At 37.4% G+C, this 21856-nt stretch overlaps 1 protein-coding gene across 5 annotated transcripts in view; it reads right to left on the bottom strand.

The window, feature by feature from the left end:
• Positions 1-1517: 1517 nt before the first annotated feature.
• Positions 1518-21856, bottom strand: part of st3gal4 (ST3 beta-galactoside alpha-2,3-sialyltransferase 4) — a 70187-nt gene continuing 49848 nt past the window's right edge. For 4 of the 5 annotated variants that reach the window (XM_067419776.1, XM_067419775.1, XM_067419778.1 and 1 more), the window contains exons 5-11: positions 13681-13778; positions 13307-13370; positions 11111-11209; positions 6601-6790; positions 6382-6519; positions 3352-3504; positions 1518-1882 (exon numbers count right to left, since the gene is read on the bottom strand). In XM_067419776.1, the coding sequence (XP_067275877.1) occupies positions 1793-1882; positions 3352-3504; positions 6382-6519; positions 6601-6790; positions 11111-11209; positions 13307-13370; positions 13681-13778 (832 nt within the window). In that variant the 3' untranslated portion in view covers positions 1518-1792. The remainder of the gene's footprint in view (positions 1883-3351; positions 3505-6381; positions 6520-6600; positions 6791-11110; positions 11210-13306; positions 13371-13680; positions 13779-21856) is intronic. The other variant, XM_067419779.1, reaches the window with a different exon arrangement.

Raw genomic sequence — 21856 nt, 5'->3', positions numbered from 1 at the left:
TTACGGGTATGTCCCTCTTTGGCAAATGTACTTTCAAGATGGAGGGGCAACATGGCCACCGCCATCCGAACCCTCAACACTTATGTATTTTCAATGGTATATTATAAAATTATGAGAATGCATTATTACTTGAAAGAAGTAAATATACATTAATGAGCACATATATTTTTGAAAGAACTAAGTGATTTTAGCTAAGAATAAACTAAAAAAGTTACACAGTGTAGCTTTAACAAACATTAAATCATGAAAAAAACTGCCTAAAATGACAGAAGACATCTTTAGGAAATAATATTTTCTTATGCAGGCATGTACACAGACAGGAAACCGTGTCGGCCCGTGGAATCCATATGTACCAGATCTGGGCTCAGATGTTGCTGTCTGGGTTAGCATGTCGCTAAACTAACGGTGCAGCTCCGAGAAGCATAAAAGCAAACATGACACAAATATTTTGTAAAAAATGTCATTTTTATTATTGTACTGACTATTTATTTGTCTATAAAGTATTTAATAAAATATCAGTGTATTTATCATTATTCTTCCACGTTGTCTGCCCTTGTGGATGTATTTATCAATGTAACTAATGCACAATCTATTGTGGGATTGCCTGTCAGCAAAATATGGGTTGTGGCCATAGAATTCGACTAAAACAGGGGAACTTCTAGAACAGTCTTTGTTTCTGGAGCTTACATGTGATGCCTTCATATGCAACCTCCAATTATGGGATTATGAGTCTGATTTATGAAAGCCGTTGGTGCATGGTTTGCATTATTCATTTGAATGACAGCAAAAGTTCACCTCTCACCAGGTATTTTTTTAGCTTGGACTGCTGAGACCATACGAGGCCTTGCAGTCTGGCAGTGTATTGGGGCACATAAAAACACTCTCTCTTTCTCGCTCGCCTGACAGAACTCCAGATGTTCCTTCCTCTGTGAAGCTCTGAGTAATGAATATGACTCAAACAAAAAGGCAGCTCCCTCCACTTCAAATAGAAACAATAACCATAAAGCAGAAAGTGAACATACGGCCATCATGTACATCTGATGTGCTTCAGTCCAAGCGTGTAGGCTCGTGTTTCACTCTCCCTGTAAACAGAGCTCGCTCACACTGTCTCGTATGAACCGCCCTCTTCAGGCTCTGTGAGGTACTGCCAGAGGTGTTCTGGTGACGACAACACGATCACTGCTGCTCAGAGGAAAAGACTTTCTTAAATATATAAAACATCTGATTTATCACACATTTAGACAGATTATGTCTACCCTTCTAATGAGTTCATAAGTGTTAAAATTAATTTCTAAAGTGCACTAGATTCTGTAACTTCTTTACCAGGGGAAAAGAGCACTTTTTTTCCAAATACAAACTCTATTAATTTTTTTTTTTTTTTTTTGAGAACCAAAGATTTGGTTATCTGAAAACAAGGTTGGTCTTCTTCATCTGAACTTGTCCTGATATTGAATATGGCAACTATAAATACAAAGGTTAGAGAAACGGAAGATATAAGCACAAATCACCATTTGCTCTCCATTAAAACGTGTCTTTCATTTTATTAAATACTTCCAGTGGTGATTTTTTTTTTAAAGAAAACTAAACAAAACAATAAGAGAGAAAAAAAAATTATAAATATGTGAGGTCAGACAAAATCACGTAGAAATAACTAACAGCTCTGCAGTGTGAGAGCTGGATATAATTCAGGCTGCAGAGGAAGAATTTTTTTCTAGTGTCATATTTACATGCATTCATGTTTTTTTGCTTTTGTTTTACATGAAACCACATATACATGTGCTCATGTTGGCTGTCAGGAATGAGGATGAAGATATAAAATGGCCCCCTGGTCTTCCAGTCTCTTAAGAACCTGAGCCTCTAGGTTGAGATCATGGTAGGAGTCCTGAAACAACAAGGACATCCGGTGAAACAAAGCAATGTTACACCGCCTTAGAAGAAATCATAGAAGAAAAGTTTCTATGCAGACAGGCTCTGTCAGAGCCTTTGAGGGGTTCAATGATTGAGGGATGGGATCATTTTATGGAATGAATTCATTCATTTGTTTTAATTAATTGTTATTAATAACACTTTATTTAAATTATGCACTTTAGATATTTAGTACCTTTAAGTAACTTTTCAACTACATGTCAACTCTTTAGAGTACAGTGTCTGATTAATATCTCCAAACACTATTTATGATGCTCCTCAACAGATATTCTATTGACTATAAGTAATTTTGCAACTATATGTCAACTTATTCTACTAACCTGAACCCTAACCTAGCAGTCTACTCATTTTCTACGTTTATATGTAGTTGCAAAGTTACTTAATTAGTAGACGTTTCAAACCTCAAATAAAGATTCAAATGGTTATGAATCAGCGTATCGATTCATGATTCGGATCGCCGATGTCATGTGATTTCAGCAGTTTGACACGCGATCCGAATCATGAATCAATACGCTGATTCATAACCGTTTGAATCTTTATTTGAGGTTTGAACACAAACGCGGAAGAGAAGACAATGCTGAATAAAGTCGTAGTTTTTGTTATTTTTGGACCCAAATGTATTTTGGATGCTTCAAGAGACTCTAATTAACCCACTGATGTCTCATATGGACTACTGTGATGATGTTTTTATTCCCTTTCTGGACATGGACAGTATAGTGTGCATACACTTAGATACGCTCTCGGACTAAATATAAAATATCTTAAACTGTGTGTGAAGATGAACGGAGGTCTTACGGGTGTGGGACGACATTAGGGTGAGGAGTTAATGACATGAATTTAATTTTTGGGTGAACTAACCCTTTAATAGTTAGTAAGGTTGATAAGTTTAGATATTGTGTGATTATGGGATGTAGAATATGGTTAATCAGAATAAGGCATTAATATGTGCTTTATAAGTTCTAATAAACAGCCAATATCCTAGTAATATGCATGATAATAAGAAACTAGTTATTGGACACTAAAATAAAGTGTCACTGATTTAATTAATCAAACAGATTGTAAACACGTCATCAGTAAAAAAAAACTGTAAACATGAAAGTATTATGCAACACTTTCAGTCATTCTTGTATAGAACATTTTTGGCATAAAGAGTTCTTTACGATTGAGTTGAGAACTCTAAAGTTCTATATAGAACCCCAGTGGAACATTTTTAAAGAGTGCAGAGGAACAGCATAACCACAAATATTTTCTTCCTCTGCTCAGCTTTATTTAGGCTTTATTTCAGCAGTCCATCTTAGATATTCTAACAACTATAGTAACTTGTCAACTAGCAGTCATTAGAGTATTAGTAGACTGTTAGGTTAGCAGAATAAGTTGCTTATAGTTAGTGGAATCAAAATAAAGTTTCCCACTGCAAAAACCAACCTTCATGGACTTCATTGTTTCTCGTCCATAGTAGTGGATGGGCTGCTTCAGGCTTCGGGACTCTGGATATCCAAATCCAGCGATGTGCACAACGTCACAGTAGTTTAGAGCCACAAACACTGCCAGAATACCAGTGGTGGGATGGACCGGTTTCTGATGGAGAAACAAAAACAGAAGAAGTGCTCATCAGGAAACGTCTGTTTAATAGTGTTTGTCCTCCTGCAGGGGGCGGCTGAAGACAGCTTAACTTTTCTATGAATACTTAAACACATGGCTTTTAGTCCAAGTCATCTATAGCAGACTTTATATAATTTTTGCAATGCAAAAGTGCAACCACCCAACTAAAAGCCGGACGTAACCTAACCTATTAGCTATTTTTGACAAAAGAATGAGCTTTGATATGTCCCACAAACTTATGTCAACATGGAACATAAAAATGAGGATTTAAACTCCTCGTCATTGTGTAGACATTGTAAAAACATTATACACACCTAAACTGCAATAAAAACATTGCAATAAGCCATTTAAAATGTATTCGCTGTGAATTAATGCCAGAAATCACCTATTCGTGTGTTGGAACATTTCTGCTTAGTGAGAGGAAAGTAATGCATCTTGGCTTTTTCCAGCCCTGACTGCTTAAGTTGCGTCTATCTCTCTCTTTCCAAGTCATTCGCTTTTCCGCATTGCTCCATGATTTCCGTAGCTACTGATCCGTTCACTCCTACACACTCTCTAAACACACTCGTACATCTCCTCAAAGAAGCAAATCTCAGCCTTCATTTCAACAACAGTGTCACCATTTTCACATCATGTTCAAATTAGAGCGATAGACTTCCTACTTTCTTCTTCTTGTTAATGGTCTTTCCTTTCCAAACGAGGCTGTAAACATTACGCAACACCATTGCAACTGTGCTCTGTGTTACTCGTCTACAACATTTGCACATATCAAGCTTATGAAGTTTTAAATGATAAAACAATATATGCAGTATCCAGCATCAAACTGTCATGAACTATAACTGTAAAAGACTTTACACACCCACTATAAATCACTAAAACAGTTGATTTAAAGTTAAATTGGCTAAGAATAAAATATATAATATATAATACCATGATACAGAGGATAAGTGGTTTATAATAATAATAATAATAATAATACCCATCATCTTACAGAGGATATGTTGTTTTAGTTTCTCTAATTATTTCCTGTTTTCTTGTTCTACTTTGAATCTTAAAAGGCGGCAGTCATTTCCCATTGAAAACGCTCTCATTTATAGACATGTTGTGCTATAGCCTGTAAGTGGAAGAAGGTCCTTCACAGAGTAAGACCTTCAGTTTTTCAGGATCATGTAGTAACTGGAAGTCAGGGATAATGTGTTGGATTGGACTATACAGTGAGTCTCTTAGGGGTGTTTTATCAGTTTATCTATCTGAAGGCTGTGCTGCGCTCTCTCTCTCTCTCTCTCTCTCTCTCTCTCTCTCTCTCTCTCTCTCTCCTGAAGGCTGTGCTGGTTGTAAACAAAGCCACATGCTAATCGCTGAAGTAACCCTTTAAGTCAGTCAGAATCTCAGAGCTTTTATTCAGCGCTGTGTTAATGCAGGTTCACGAAACCTCTCATTAACAAAGTGAAGACAATATGTAGCTAAGCAAGAGATTTATTTTGAAATGTTGACAGAACTTTGTGAGACCGCGATGAACCGACAAAGCAACAGCATTTTAGTGAGGTATCTTGGTTCGCTTTCGAGGCTGCAGTCTCTGAAATTAATTGAATAAAACTATTGATTTTCATGCTGCTAAGAGGACCGACGGCTAAACATGGGCGCCTCTAGGCCCTTTTTTTAGGGGGGGCATCATCCCCCCAAACTTATGCCTCAACCCCCCTAAAAAAATATACGATTAACCTTTAAAACATATGAATATTGAAAAAAATAAACTGGTGACAGGCTTAGGCTTCGTCCCGTCTTTTAGTCTCTGGGCCCTATCTTGCACCCAGCGCAATTGACTTTGTACACCGACGCATGTGTCATTCCTATTTTGCACCCGCGCAAAGTGTGCTTTTCCCTCCACAGAAGCACGTCGCTAAACTAGTGAATGAACTTGCGCTCCCTGGGCGGTTCAGCGCAAAAAAAGTTAGTAAGCTACTAGTTAGTAGCGCAATTTAGATATTTCCATAGGCTCAATGGGGGCTAAGCCCCCCTAAAATGAAAATCCTAAAAACGTCCCTGCAGCAAAAGTTTTGAAAGAGACATATAAATGATGGATTCACTCTGCACGAGACAAAAAATATCCTCCTGAGACCCAAAATTGATGTTTTTCCCCTGTAGAAGACATATTTCAGCGAATTTCTCTGACAACATACACAGTTTTAATGATATTCTTATAGATATTCCCATTTATTACTCCCATTATTATACTTTTTTTTTTGTTCATTATATATTGTCCCAAAAAACTTGAATATGCTAATTGAATACAGTGTATAGATACATTGCATTGAAAACACATGTATAGCCATGTTTACAGGCATATTGCATAAAGTGCAATTGTATTTAAAATTATTCTGTTATATCTTCCATTACATTATACATAGTTTGGATTTTAAAAAATCCCATTGTTTTTGCCTATTCATGTCTTATAATTTTCTCAACAAATGGGTTCTGGTATCATTTACAGAGAATATAGCAAATAACATGTTAAGCTCTTTATTTTATCTATATTTATTTATTTAAAAAAAGTTAATTAATATTTTTATGCTCCAAACAATGTAATGACCTAAAAAAAAAAAAAAAATAACACAAAAAAATTCTGCTTCTCAGGAAGCTAAATATTTTGGAAATCCCATTTGATAAAAGTGATGACTAGTAAATAATCTTACATTTCTCACTGTGCACTGCTAGTGAAGCCGTTGCTTAGCCTACATCTGCCCTTCACTAGAGCACCCTCAATGATTTGATTTTTGTTCAGCTAGAACATTTTCAACTTGCGTGTGAAAGAGTTAACATTCCCTGGAGCCTGGCCATGTGAGCAGATCTAACCTGTTGTCGGCGTGGTTGCAAGGGAATTTGTAGAAGCTTGCTGGCTGTTTGGCGAAGAAAATACGGATCCAGGACACGGATCTGACTGGCCCGGCCAAGCCAGATCTGAGGTGGAGGCTTCCAGAAACCCTTTCGGACCTAGAGAAAACAGTGCCTCGTGATTACTGGAAAAATAGGAGGAAAACCTGGCAAAAAAAAAACAATGTGAGACGGACTGACCCTCTTCTCATCATATAGGATCTCTTTGAGCCAGCGGAGGTCCTGCTGTTTAAAAGGAACCAGGACCAGCAGGGTGTCTGGGTCATTGTGGATACCCGGATTATAGGAGGCAGATTCCGGATAAAACAGACGCAAAGTGGTCTTGTTACCCACATCCTCCTCATAGCCTCTCACTGGGGCGTCATTCAGCCTGACACACAAAGATATGTTGATGGACAAAGGCAATTTATATTAAGGTCAAATCAGAGCTGGATATACATCTCGTCTTTAAATCATGATGAAATAAGCGCTAATAATAAGCTAAGCTAAAATAGAGTGCGTAAGCTAAAATAAAAACGCAGTGCACCATCAAAATGCAATTTTGTCAGTTAAGGAATAACGGCTCATTGGTCATAATTTGTGAATATTGACTGTGCAGTGAAGTTTGTATACAATATGTGCTCTGTTGATGAGGAATAGTGCGAAAGCTTTCCAAAAAAACACTACTCATTTAGCCGATTTATGAGGTGACAGGCTTGTGCAGCCAAATCGCATTTCCCGTTATTCCCTACGGCAGCAAGAGAGCGCTAAAATACATAATAAAGGCAATTACAGACCTTACGCACACACTTTGCCCTTGATTTTGCTACACTAGTGCTTTTTGCAGTAAGTTAAAAAGAGAGAAGAAATATGAAATTGGCTAACACATCTATTTTTTCCAGACAAAATCTGTTCATACACGCCCTCATTATTACGACCTGCGAGCTTGTAAGTAGGAGGACCACAATCCATCTCACCATAAAGTGTGTGCATCCGCCATTGGGAAGGGAGGGCTACTTTTTGACGACATTTTCCAAATTGTAAAGAGCCACACTTTGTGAAAACTTTAACACACTTTTTCAAAAAAAGTTCTCATAACATAAATAATGTACTTTAAAAACATACATGTGCAGTAAATGAAAATAGATTATAGTTAAAATGTATAATAAATGCAATTAGTTGACCTTTAGAGGTTTTTTTTACCCACTTCAGTTAGTACATCTTTATATCTAATTTCATTATTACTTCTATTGACTTTGAAATATGATTAAAGTGTACTGGTGAATGTACCAACAAGCATTTATAATAAACTAAAATATACTTTAATGCCATTTATATGAAAACGTGTGTAATTTATTTAAATATATCTGTAATTATGCATTTGTAATGAAGTATATTAACAATATATTAACTTTAGATGTAATATCAAATAACACACTACAGTTACAATTATATTCAAGTACTTTCCATGTACCGTTTCCATGTACTCCCATTTCCACCGAAATTACCCGGAACTATTTGTGCCAAGAAACTTTTTTACATGACCTTTTCCCCCCCAGACCTGCTACTGTATGCGGTCTAAAGTACCGTGAAGATTAGGCAAGTTAGTCCGGTGATGTAGGACTGCACTGCTTCTCCCTGTCAGTGACGGATAGTAATCATTTTTGTGTGACACTAGCCATGGTTACATGCACACTTTTTTGTCATTCCGATTAAAATCATTCCGATTGAAAAATTTTGTGGATTGTTTAGATCATGAGGCGTTATCTAACCCGAGCTGGGGTTTACATGTGCTGACTTTTAACTGCAATCATTTTGTGACATGCAGCTTGTCTGCCGCATCAAAAATGTCGACACTGTTCTCTCCACCTGTAGCCATAGCAACTCTTAACGGCCACCAGGACTATTACACGGTATTATATAAGCTAGTTATTTGTTGTTGTAAAGTGTAATAATCATCTCAGAAAAAAATTTACTCTTCTGTCAGGTGCAGTTGAAGTAAAAACTGCCGGGGACAATATACGATGTCAAGATGAGAGGGTGCAGCCAGGCTATGTCAATATTCCAACATTATGTTCATAACTTCTTACGAAATAAAAAGTTTACCCCTCAGAAAAATGTAATTTCCTCTCTTGTCAACATTATAGCCTGGTTGGAACACGGCGCACGCTGTCACATCATGTAAGGACGCACACTCAAAAGAAATCGGGTCAGGTCGTTTACATGGTCAAATTAAAAACTCGCATGAAGAGATTCAAGCTGTGCTGCTTTTGCTGGATATGTATTGGTTTAATAAAAGTAATTAACAAACCGGCGGAAAACAGCTCTAACGTATTCTGAAAGCTTGTAAAGCTAGATTTAAAATGACAATTTATTGTCAGCTATTGCAGATATTGACCAGGAGATGACTGAGATGAACGCGTGCCATCAGACAGAAAGAGAAAGACTGATATTTACTCGAGTTGCAACGTCGCAAAAGACTTTTAAAAATGCCGGCTGAATAAAAGGCTGCGTGAGCTTAACCAATCAGCATGTTCAGCACCCAAGTCCCGCCCTCGAAAATTCCTGAACATTGAAAAAGTACTACCTCGCGAGCAGGGCCGTTTGGAGGGGCAAATATTTACCTGGAACTTTATTTAGACCCTGCGGTAAAACACACCGAGTACCAGGGCCGCACCCACCATTGAGGTCTCGACCTTGGTAATTCTCAGAGGTGTACATAATAGGAGTTGCAAAATAATAGCCTATTAGGGTGGCGTGTACAAACAGGTGCTCTCGCCTCCCCTGGCGTATGTTTTCAATTGTTTCCAATGGATGCGCCGCACTTTTCAATAGCGCCAACAGCTGGCAGGTTTTGTCCATTTTTCCTCGTTGAGCGCCCACAGTTCAACTTTGGGTGAACATCAATGTCCAATCACAGTGGAGAAGAGGCGGGACAAATGCCACAACCACCAACCGGCGCTTCGAACAACGACTGATGTTTGACATCACAACACCACGAGAGCGCTTAATAATCAGGGATGCAAACTAATAACACTTTTTTTACCTGGTTTTCTTGGAAGCCTTCAGTAAATTTACATTTACGACTTTGTTTTTACCGATACAGACGAAAATGAAAAAACTGCTTCAAACAAAGCTCAGCTTTGAAAAGAGAAAAGATACAGGGCAAGAGAAGGAGACTGGGGGGAAAAGAAAGAGATGAGACAGAAAGAGCAGGTAGCCCACTGTGCTCAGAATAGAAAAAGCATTAGCCTATAATATATTCCTAATTGCTACACATAATGTGATTCTTGTCTGTGAAATCCAGACTAAAGTCTCATCATCTAATATTGAGATTAGGAGCACCACATTTTGATTTCAGTCATTGGTTAAATTTTCACATTGATTTCTATCTTTGACATGATCTTACTCATTCAACATTAAATATATCAATATATTATATATATGTTCAAATAATGTTCTTTACACAATGTAAATCACAAAAAATAACTTTAGCTAGGTTTTCAAAGACGGAGTCACACATATGTCGTCTTTGGCTCAGTTTAACAACAAAACTGATTTTCTGATTTTCTAATTTGGAGTTTAATTTTTTTGCAACATTTAACCAGATTCTCATTTATAACAATCTGTTGTCTTCTTAAAATAATGTAATAATTTATACTGCACACTGACATGGTTTTAAAGCTACAGTTAGCTGATTCTTTTATTTTATTTTGTCTTAAAATGCATATGTAAAGGAGGGAAATGTTTGTCTGTTTTTTCAAACCTTTTCAAAATTTGGACCTCGGTTTTTAGAAAATCCTGGGTACGGCCCTGCCGAGTACCACCCCAAAGTTCCTGGGGAAAGTTTCTGTGGTGGAAACGTGGCTCAATTAAACTTTTCACAAGGGACCCTTTAGCAACAAAAGCACATTAGCATATTAAGGAAGACGACTCAAATGTGATCAGTTTTCTGATCAAATAAAAGCAGCACAAGATACTTATTTAAAAAATCATGAGTTACCAAAAAAATGCTAAATTCTCCCAGCTCTCCTTTGCTTCATGAATGCCATAGACACTACAAACGCATACTTAATCAACACTCTCCACGTCATATGTCATTTTTCATGGAAGTGAATCCATGCAGGAAAAACCGCCCTCTTTCTCACAAATGAGATTAGATAGGAGCTGGTGTTCTGCTCACTAATGGCGACTTTAAACCATCAGGATTTGTAACTTAACACCAAATGTCCACCGGCTGGACTCTCCTCCCCCGCCCTTATTAGCTTCTGAGAACACACGCCGAGGAGGGGGAGACCATGGAAAAATGCACTCGGCCAAATTCTGTCATTTGGTAGAGGCTTACAAGAAATAGCATGGCATTAGTTCATTCCAAGACTATAAATCGGCTTGAGAAGCAAAGGTTGAGAAGCAGTAGCCAAGCAGCGCACTAACTGCAGGAGGTATTGTTAAGTGAGCCTATTATATGCCACTCAAGCAAGAATGCAAAATACAAGCCAGAAGAATGGAAAAGCTATCGCTCTGTAAACTGAAAGAAAAATATACATATATTTTAGAAGGAAAAGGAAAGAAGAAGATAGGAGAAATGAATGAAAAATAAAACACAATATAAACATTACTTTTCAAAGAATGAGGACTAATAAATGGTAAATGAAAGCAGTGTAATAGAAACGCTGAAAGAGGTCAAACAGAGGTGAAGGTCTGTTTTTACCTGATCACCACGTCGTATTTGTTAATGATCTCCCCCAGTGAACTGTTTTTTATGGAAAAGCCGTTTCCAATGACTGCACATGTCCTGCAATCTAAACTGCTAACACAAAAAAGGCACTATCTATGAATATGATACACAAATAGAGCCTCCTAAGTTATGTTTATTGTTCCAAAAAACATAAACAGTTTTTTTAACAAATATGCTTAACTTCAGAAAATGTTGTTTTTCAATTATTCAACTATATATATATATATTACACCGATTAGGCATAACATTGTGACCACTGATAGAGGAAGTGAATGATGATCTCTTCATCACGGCTCCTGTTAGTGGGTGGGATATATTAGGCAGCAAGTGAACATTTTGTCCTCAAAGTTGATGTGTTAGAAGCAGAAAAAATGGGCAAGCGTAAGGATTTGAGCGAGTTTGACAAGGGCCAAATTGTGATGTCTAGACGACTGGGTCAGAGCATCTCCAAAACTGCAGCTCTTGTGGGCTGTTCCCGGTCTGCAGTGGTCAGTATCTATCAAAAGTGCTCCAAGGAAGGAACAGTGGAGAACCAGCCACAGGGTCATGGGCAGCCAAGGCTCATTGATGCACGTGGGGAGCGAAGGCTGGCCCGTGTGGTCCGATCAAACAGACGAGCTACTGGAGCTCAAATTGCTCAAGAAGTTAATGCTGGTTCTGATGGAAAGGTGTCAGAATACACAGAGCAGCTCAGTTTGTTTCGTATGAGGCGGCATAGCCACTGACCAGTCAGGGTGCCCATGCTGACCCCTGACCCTGCTGAAATCACCAACAGTGGCACGTGACCATTAGAACTTGACCACAGTGCAATGAAAGAAGATGGCCTGGACTGATAACTCACATAAATGGCATTTTGAATTGTCATTGTGTATGAAATGTGCTATATAAATAAACTTGCCTTGCCTTGCCACTATAGGAAGAAGACGAGCTGGCGGAGGTTTGGGTGTGGGTTTTGACGAGATTGCTTTGGGCATTGTTCTGCTGGGAAACCTTAGGTCCTCCCATCCATGTGGATTCTACTTTGACATGTACCACCTACCTAATCATTGTTGCAGACCATGTACATCCTTTCATGGAAATTGTATTCCCTGGTGGGTGTGGCCTCTTTCAGTAGGATAATGTGCGTGCCACAAAGTAGAAATGATTCAGGAATGGGTTGAGGAGCACAGCAACGAGTTTGAGGTGTTGACTTGGCAGCCAAACTCAATCTAATCTAGAATCTGTGGGATGTGCTGAACAAACAAGTCTGATCCATAAAGGCTTCACCTTACAGGACTCAAAGGATCTGCCAGTAAAATCTTGGAGTCTGAAACAACAGCACCTTCAGGGGTCTAGTGGAGTCCATGCCTCGATAGGTCATGGCTGTTTTGGAAGCAAAAAGGGGACCAACACAACATTAGGTCATAATGTTATGCCTGACTGGTGTATATATAAACGGCAGAATACATATATAAAATGTTATATTTTCTATGCACATTTGCACTTTTCAAAATCTGGGACATGTCTAAATACAATTTAACTATTTCCCCGCCATTCATAGAAATTACTGGCTTTCCGTGTTTTCACTGTTATATGGTAGGGAGTGCTGTTACACATCTTCTGAAAGAGTACAGAATCTCCTGATCAAAACACAGGCGAAGAAGATGCAGAAACAAGCAATACCACATGTAATCATATGCATACAGTGTGTAAAATAATCATTAACTTTGAACATAAATCAAAACTGCCTAATGTTACTGAATGAAATGTTGACCCAGGACAAGCTACAGGACTGTGAAGCTTTGGGTTGTTGATGAACTCCATCTTCTCCATCTGTCTAAGATCATCATTCTGAGTTTGATCTGGACATTTCAGCTTTTTGCTCAATATGTTGCTTTTTTATGGAACTTACCCACATTCACGTGTGTCAAATACATGGAGCTAGAAAACGTTGCTGGTGGTGACAGTCAACTTTTACAAGAAAAAAAACAAAACATTGGCGGGAAGAGAGTTAAAATTGTAATTTATGTGATTTGGTGATTAAATTATGTGATTAACTAAATTTTCAGTGGTTATCTTCAGAAGGAACGGAAGCAAATGAGCGAATCTGAGGAATGGTTTATCTACAAGGTTATGAGAGCTTGAGCTCAGAGTTTAGATACGTGTGAAAGCCGCTCATCCCTACTTTACCTTTCAATGTTTGCTGGCATTGTGTAGCTGGAAATCACTGCCAAGACCTTCAGAAGCAGCAACTCTGCAGTGAGAAAGAAGAAAGTTTACCATTATAAATGTATAAACGTGAATGAATTGCATCCAGCAACCATGTAAATCCTTCTTGTTTTGCCGTAAAGGCATGCTGACCGCAGAAAAACACAAACACACTTCTTTATATAAGGTTGACTACAAGGTTTCAAGGGTATGTGAGGTTACAGAGGCAAGATTTATGTGATCATGTACTTAGGCCATATTTATCATAAGCATTAGCATAATGACTTTGTACTAGATTTAACTGATGTATTAAAGGACAGATTATAACAGAGAGGACCAACAGAAGCTGTACATACCACTGCCTTTTATACCATAGGGCAGGGTTTCTGCTGACAGATGTTCCCTCCAGAAGAAATCCTCCAGCTTTAGAAAGAGCTCAGTCTTTCGGCTCATGCTGTGTCGGTAAAACAAAAGACAGACTCAAAAACAAACTACTTATAAAGTTCTGGACAATTTCAAGCCAGACCAACAATTATCTCCCTACCTAATTAAGTTTTATTCATTTAGTGTACTTGGTAACCAAGGACATAACAGTGTCAGTGACATATGAAAATTCAACGTAAATATCACCAGCACACTCAATACCTTTACTGTGCATCATTTCCAATAGAGTGCTGGAGGAATTATGTCAAACCAGGAAGAATAAATTGCCAATGGTATCCTCAAGATTTCCTTACGTTTTTTTTTTGTTTTTGTTTTTTTTTTGGTGTGTGTGTGTGTGTGTGTGTTTATTTTATTTATGAGTAAAATAAGGTAGATGGAAGGGATTTAGGGGCTAATAAAAGGTTTTCTGTTTTGTCAGTAAACAGATTTAAGGAACTTTGAACCAACGTTGAGATATTGCTGACCAAGAGGAAGCATAGAAATAGAAGTGGCATAGAAATACGGGTCCTTCTCAAAAAAATAGCATATGTGATAAAAGTTTATTATTTTCCATAATGTAATGATAAAAATTAAACTTTCATATATTTTAGATTCATTGCACACCAACTGAAATATGTCAGGTCTTTTATTGTTTTAATACTGATGATTTTGGCATACAGCTCATGAAAACCCAAAATTCCTATCTCAAAAAAATAGCATATTTCATCTGACCAATAAAAGAAAAGTGTTTTTAATAGAAAAAAAGGCAACCTTCAAATAATTATGTTCAGTTATGCACTCAATACTTAGTGGGGAATCCTTTAGCAGAAATGACTGCTTCAATGCGGCGTGCCATGGAGGCGATCAGCCTGTGGCGCTGCTGAGGTGTTCTGGAGGCCCAGGATGCTTCGAGAGCGGCCTTAAGCTCATCCAGAGTGTTGGGTCTTGCGTCTCTAAACTTTCTCTTCACAATATCCCACAGATCCTCTATGGGGTTCAGGTCAGGAGAGTTGGCAGGCTAATTGAGCACAGTAATACCATGGTCAGTAAACCATTTACCAGTGGTTTTGGCACTGTGGTCGTGCTGAAAAACCAAATCTTCATCTCCATAAAGCTTTTCAGCAGATGGAAGCATGAAGTGCTCCAAAATCTCCTGATAGCTCGCTGCATTGACCCTGCCCTTGATTAAACACAGTGGACCAACACCAGCAGCTGACATGGCACCCCAGACCATCACTGACTGTGGGTACTTGACACTGGACTTCAGGCATTTTGGCATTTCTTTCTCCCCAGTCTTCCTCTACCAAAATTTGCTTTTATCCGAAAAAAGTACTTTGGACCACTGAGCAACAGTCCAGTGCTGCTTCTCTGTAGCCCAAAGTGTCTTGACCTGGGGAATGCGGCACCTGTAGCCCATTTCCTGCACACGCCTGTGCACGGTGGCTCTGGATGTTTCTACTCCAGACTCAGTCCACTGCTTCCGCAGGTCCCCCAAGGTCTGGAATCGGTCCTTCTCCACAATCTTCTTCAGGGTCCGGTCACCTCTTCTCGTTGTGCAGCGTTTTTTGCCACACTTTTTCCTTCCCACAGACTTTCCACTGAGGTGCCTTGATACAGCACTCTGGAAACAGCCTATTCGTTCAGAAACTTCTTTCTGTGTCTTACCGTCTCGCTTGAGGGTGTCAATGATGGCCTTCTGGACAGGGTCGGGTCGGCAGTCTTACCCATGATTGCGGTTTTGAGTAATGAACCAGGTTGGGAGTTTTTAAAAGCCTCAGGAATCTTCTGCAGGTGTTTAGAGTTAATTAGTTGATTCAGATGATTAGGTTAATAGCTCGTTTAGAGAACATTTTCATGATATGCTATTTTTTTTTTTAGATAGGAATTTTGGGTTTTCATGAGCTGTATGCCAAAATCATCAGTATTAAAACAATAAAAGACCTGAAATATTTCAGACTGTGTGTAATGAATGTAAAATATATGAAAGTTAAATTTTTATCATTACATTATGGAAAATAATGAACTTTTATCACATATGCAAATTCTTTGAGAAGGACCCGTAGTAGTGAAATGCGGTAGTGTGTTTGTGTTTTTCTACGGTAAAAGCATAGAAATAGAAGTGGACCAACAACATATCCTTGTGGTACACCATGGGAAACAGTGACAGAGAGAAACCTGTTTTTATTAATGCTTTTAATAATGAGTGTTCTATAGGTTTTAATAATGTTTGTGTTTAATAGTGTTTTTTCAATTTATGAGTAAAATAAATTCAGTGGTAGGGATTTAGGGCTTATTAACAGGATTTCTGTTTTGTAAGTATACACAGTTAAGATGTTTTGAGCATGGGGGTCGGAACCATTGTGTGTTCCGCTTTTTACGACCAATGATATTGGACCCATTCACTTTTAGTCTCTAATTCAGCACGTCTGTTTACTTACCCCTAACCGAGAAACACTTATTATTAAACATGTCATGCTAGATGATCTGACGAAGAGAAAGCATAGAAATAGAAATAGAAGTGTACCAAGAACGGATCCTTGTGGTACACCACAGGAAACAGAATGAGATATTTGTTTATTAATGCTTTTAATAATGAGTTTTCAATGAGTTTTAATAATGGATTTGTTCAGTTTATGAGTAAAGTGAGGTCGGTGGAATAGATAACAATAGTTTGACAATAGTTAGACATTTTGCTCTACAGTATTATTTACACACACAAACACACACACACACACACACACACACACACACACACACACACACACACACACACACACACACACAGAGAAAAAAAAAATATATATATATACGCTTTTGTTTATTTTTTTTATTTATTTTAACTATTAAATTAGAATGCGTGGAGTGTGAGTGTGTGCAGTTTAGTTAGAACAAAACGTCCAAGTAACGTCAAGTCATGTTTATCACAGACATTTTTTAATTATAAATTAAAAATCTATGTATAAAAACCTATAGGGGAAACTCTAGGGAACCACTGATGAATTTGGGGTTTGACGTCATCTCTGCAACTCTTGATTGGCCTGCCAAATTATGCAAAAAATATTATTTAACTGTTAACAATTTATCCAACTTTTTTACAATTAATTTATTGCATAAATGAAACTAGCCTTCAAGTTATAGTTGGCCATTTGCATTACAATCATTTCCACCTCAAAACACTGTCAAACACAATACATAATTTGAAATTTGGTTGAAGTTACATTGTGAAAAAGCAAAAATTCACCGGTGATGAATGTATGTCCACTTACAAACAACACAGATGCGTATTAGCCATAACACTAATTTGACTACTGCTGTGTTGTATTTGTGTAAAGCTCAAAAGCTTAAGATTGACATGTTGGTTTTAACCAAGCTAGTCTGTCATAACAGTGTACAGGGTATCTGCAGGTTTCCCCAAGTCAAATTTAAGACTTTTTAAGACCTTTTTAAGACCATTATGAATAAAATTTAAGACATATATCACGCAATAAAAAAACGCATAGGAAATGCAGAATCACTCAATTAGGCTACTTAAAATTATATTATTTAATTTATTTAAATTGAACAAAGTATTAGTAAACGTATTATTCATAGCTCAGTCCCACTAGGATTAGCGCATATATATATATATATATATATATATATATATATATATATATATATATATATATATATATATATATATATATATATATATATATATATATATATATATATATCTCAATTGACCAAAATTAGTTTTTATTTTGTGGTGGTCACTTCCATAGATTTGCAAACATTTTTTTTTTTTTTTTTTTATAATTAGGATGCAACATTAACCATATTATTATGTTAGATGCACAAGTCACACATTGCAATAAAACTGACAAAATGCATGAATCTTGTTTTGTTATTATCAAAAAAGGCTGGTTCAGTTGTGTGCGATCTATCTTTAATAACATGATCGCTTAGGGTGGGAACCAACATCTTAAAAGTAAACCACAGCAATAATTGCTTAATATAAGTAAAACGTTTTCAAGTGATTACGTAATCAAGTAATCGGTCATTAATAAAATTTATTATAAACAAATGACAATAGGACAAATAAATACAATATAAAGATGCATATCTACAAAGAGGAACACTCCACCGTTTTTAGAAATAGGGTTTATTCAACTTCTTTAGACATTTAGATATGTGGGCAAATGCATTTGTCTCAGCGCATGCATTGTTTTAGTTCGGCAGGGTCGCCGCTAGCTTAGCTTAAAATGCATTTCCCCACATATCTAAATGTAGCAAAGTACCAAAGTTGAATAAGCCCTATTTCTAAAACAGTTGGTGTTCCTTTAAGTGTAAGTGCTGTTTCCCCCGTTTGTGTTGTTGTTAAGCTATATTAGTTTGCTTTCACTTTGAGAACATACTAATGCGCAGATCCAGCGCTTACTTACACGTCCCAAACTTTTTAGCTCAAATCAGGATATAGACATATGGATAATGTGTATATTTGATCGTTCAAGAGTAACCTTAGGGTAATGAGCCAAGAAATAACACATTCAATACACTCGCGCGAGCGCTGACAGGCAGCAAACACACGCAGCCTGACATCGGAGTTCGGAGTTTACATCACTGTTATTAACTATTTTAGTGAAATCGGGTATATTATACTTTTATTTGGTCATTAAGCAAGATGGTGAGAAAGATTCGCCTTCGCGTTCACGATCGCGGAACTGCAAGAACCGTCAGACTCAGCTGAAGAATAAAATCCGTTTTATGCGTCTGTGGGGTACGATCAGAAAGAGGCTCGTGCCAATAACACGAAAGCTGATTGGCTGCAATACACGTGGCATGCTTGCCTAATTTGTAGTTGTACTAGAGCGAACAATAGTTGGTCTAGCGAAAGAAAGAACTACAAACACCACAGAACAAACACACAAACACACACACACACACACGTGCGCGCGTGCTGCGGGAGGCGAGAGCATTTCAATGAGGTAGCGTTACATGAACGTAGGAAAATTAAGACCTGTTAAACATTATTTAAGACCTAAAACGCAGTGCTTCCGCGAATTTAAGACTTTTTAAGGCCTTATATTTTGATTTTGAAATTTAATACTTTTAAGACTTTTTAAGACTCCGCGGGGACCCTGAGTGTAGTGGAGCCCAGCCCAATCATTACAAATAGACGTGTTGGTTTTACAGTGCTGCCAGCCGTCTAAACACTCCCACTGCCCCTGAGAGTGTCCATTTTCCATTAAGTGCCCTGTAATTCTCTGGCTACACCACTGAGTACAGCTGCAAGAGAAATCCTGAGGATTTTTAAGAGCTGCTGTTAGGCAAAAACTGTCCTTTTTCACCCGGAGATCAATATTCTGTGTGTGTGTGTGTGTGTGTGTGTGTGTGTGTGTGTGTGTGTGTGTGTGTGTGTGTGTGTGTGTGTGTGTGTACTTGTCTACCTATCTAACAGGGGACCTTGGCGTCGTTACACACTCACCAACAGGGGACCTCTGAGCAAAGAGGGGACATTTTTCAAGTCCCCTGTTGGTCATGCATTAAATCATGTGAAAATGAAGTAAAACACTAAAGAAATGCTCTGGTGATTTTTTAAATGTTTGACCAAGTAAGGACCTACAGGTGTGTGTGTTTAAATCATGTTAAAATCAAGAAACAACACTCTGGTGAATTTTTAAAAATTTTGACCAAGAGGGGACCTAAGAGTGTGTGAGTGTTTAAGGCCATGCTCAGCAGCTCCCCTGTAGGCTGGAGCAGGAACTGTAATAGCCCTTAAACACACGTCGTTCACACACACACACTCCTCTATTGTTTGAATGGCCTGCTGTCCTCTGACTCTAGAGCTGCTGTTTAACAGACTGCTTACTAAAGGAACAAACATTATATAGATTATATCTCTTTACTAAATACCCTGACTAGTTTCAAACTTTGCATTACTTTAAAATTAAATACTACAGGATCCAAGAAAAAACGATTAAAAAATCTAAACAACCAGGATGTAATTAGAAATACATCTGCCATCAAAATGTGTGTGTCCTCAGTTTCTACAAATAAATATAGTAAATACCATCCATCAGGGCCGTGGAGAGACCGTAAAACTTTATTAAATTATTAAGGGATCTCATTCAATGCTTTTGTAAACATTTTTTGTTTCTGTGTATATATATATATATATATATATATAACATTTTAATGACAGTGACTATAATTATTGAAAAATAATGCATTATATTATTTATATAAAAAAAAAGGTACGGTAAATGGGACAAACTTTGCATCTAAAGTTCTTTTAAACAAGTGTTAACATAGACATTATTAAAAACATTTTATTTTAGCCAAGTATTTGTAAAAATAATGTGTGACTTTTGGCCCATATAAAAGGCCCATCTTACCACCTTATACATTTATAGGCTTTTTAAACTAACCACTTTTGATTTATTTATGTTTAACAAAATGATGCAGGTCCCCTGTTAGATAGTAAATCACGACGCCTGTGTGTTTGCTGTGACATTTCTTATCATCATAAACACACTGTAAAGATTTAGAGTTTTTACAGCAATACCTGAGTTTAAAGGGTTAAATTAAGCAGAAATAGCTCTCTAATGTATTAATTGCAGGTCATTATTGAATAGTGATTACGTTACACACACACTGACTCAGGTCCCCTGTTAGATAGTAAATCACGCCTGTGTGTTTGCTGTGACATTTCTTATCATCATAAACACACTGTAAAGATTTAGAGTTTTTACAGCAATACCTGAGTTTAAAGGGTTAAATCAAGCAGAAATAACTCTCTAATGTATTAATTGCAGGTGATTATTGAATAGTGATTACGTTACACACACACTGACTCAGGTCCCCTGTTAGATAGTAAATCACGACGCCTGTGTGTTTGCTGTGACATTTCTTATCATCACAAACACACTGTAAAGATTTAGAGTTTTTACAGCAATACCTGAGTTTAAAGGGTTAAATCAAGCAGAGATAGCTCTCTAATGTATTAATTGCAGGTAATTTTTGAATAGTGATTACGTTACACACACACACTGACTCAGGTCCCCAGTTAGATAGTAAATCACGATGCCTGTGTGTTTGCTGTGACATTTCTTATCATCATAAACACACTGCAAAGATTTAGAGTTTTTACAGCAATAACTGAGTTTAAAGGGTTAAATCAAGCAGAAATAGCTCTCTAATGTATTAAATGCAGGTCATTATTGAATAGTGATTACGTTACACACACACTGACTCAGTTCCCTGTTAGATAGTAAATCACGACGCCTGTGTGTTTGCTGTGACATTTCTTATCATCATAAACACACTGTAAAGATTTAGAGTTTTTACAGCAATACCTGAGTTTAAAGGGTTAAATTAAGCAGAAATAGCTCTCTAATGTATTAATTGCAGGTCATTATTGAATAGTGATTACGTTACACACACACTGACTCAGGTCCCCTGTTAGATAGTAAATCACGCCTGTGTGTTTGCTGTGACATTTCTTATCATCATAAACACACTGTAAAGATTTAGAGTTTTTACAGCAATACCTGAGTTTAAAGGGTTAAATCAAGCAGAAATAACTCTCTAATGTATTAATTGCAGGTGATTATTTTATAGTGATTACGTTACACACACACTGACTCAGGTCCCCTGTTAGATAGTAAATCACGACGCCTGTGTGTTTGCTGTGACATTTCTTATCATCATAAACACACTGTAAAGATTTAGAGTTTTTACAGCAATAACTGAGTTTAAAGGGTTAAATCAAGCAGAAATAGCTCTCTAATGTATTAATTGCAGGTCATTATTGAATAGTGATTACGTTACACACACACTGACTCAGGTCCCCTGTTAGATAGTAAATCACGACGCCTGTGTGTTTGCTGTGACATTTCTTATCATCACAAACACACTGTAAAGATTTAGAGTTTCTACAGCAATACCTGAGTTTAAAGGGTTAAATCAAGCAGAAATAGCTCTCTAATGTATTTAATGCAGGTCATTATTGAATAGTGATTACGTTACACACACACTGACTCAGGTCCCCTGTTAGATAGTAAATCACGCCTGTGTGTTTGCTGTGACATTTCTTATCATCATAAACACACTGCAAAGATTTAGAGT

Source organism: Pseudorasbora parva, chromosome 16, assembly GCF_024679245.1.
Source record: "Pseudorasbora parva isolate DD20220531a chromosome 16, ASM2467924v1, whole genome shotgun sequence".
Lineage (NCBI taxonomy): Eukaryota > Metazoa > Chordata > Actinopteri > Cypriniformes > Gobionidae > Pseudorasbora > Pseudorasbora parva.
Note: the sequence above shows the minus strand (reverse complement) of the source record. Positions and strands in the feature narration are given on the sequence as shown.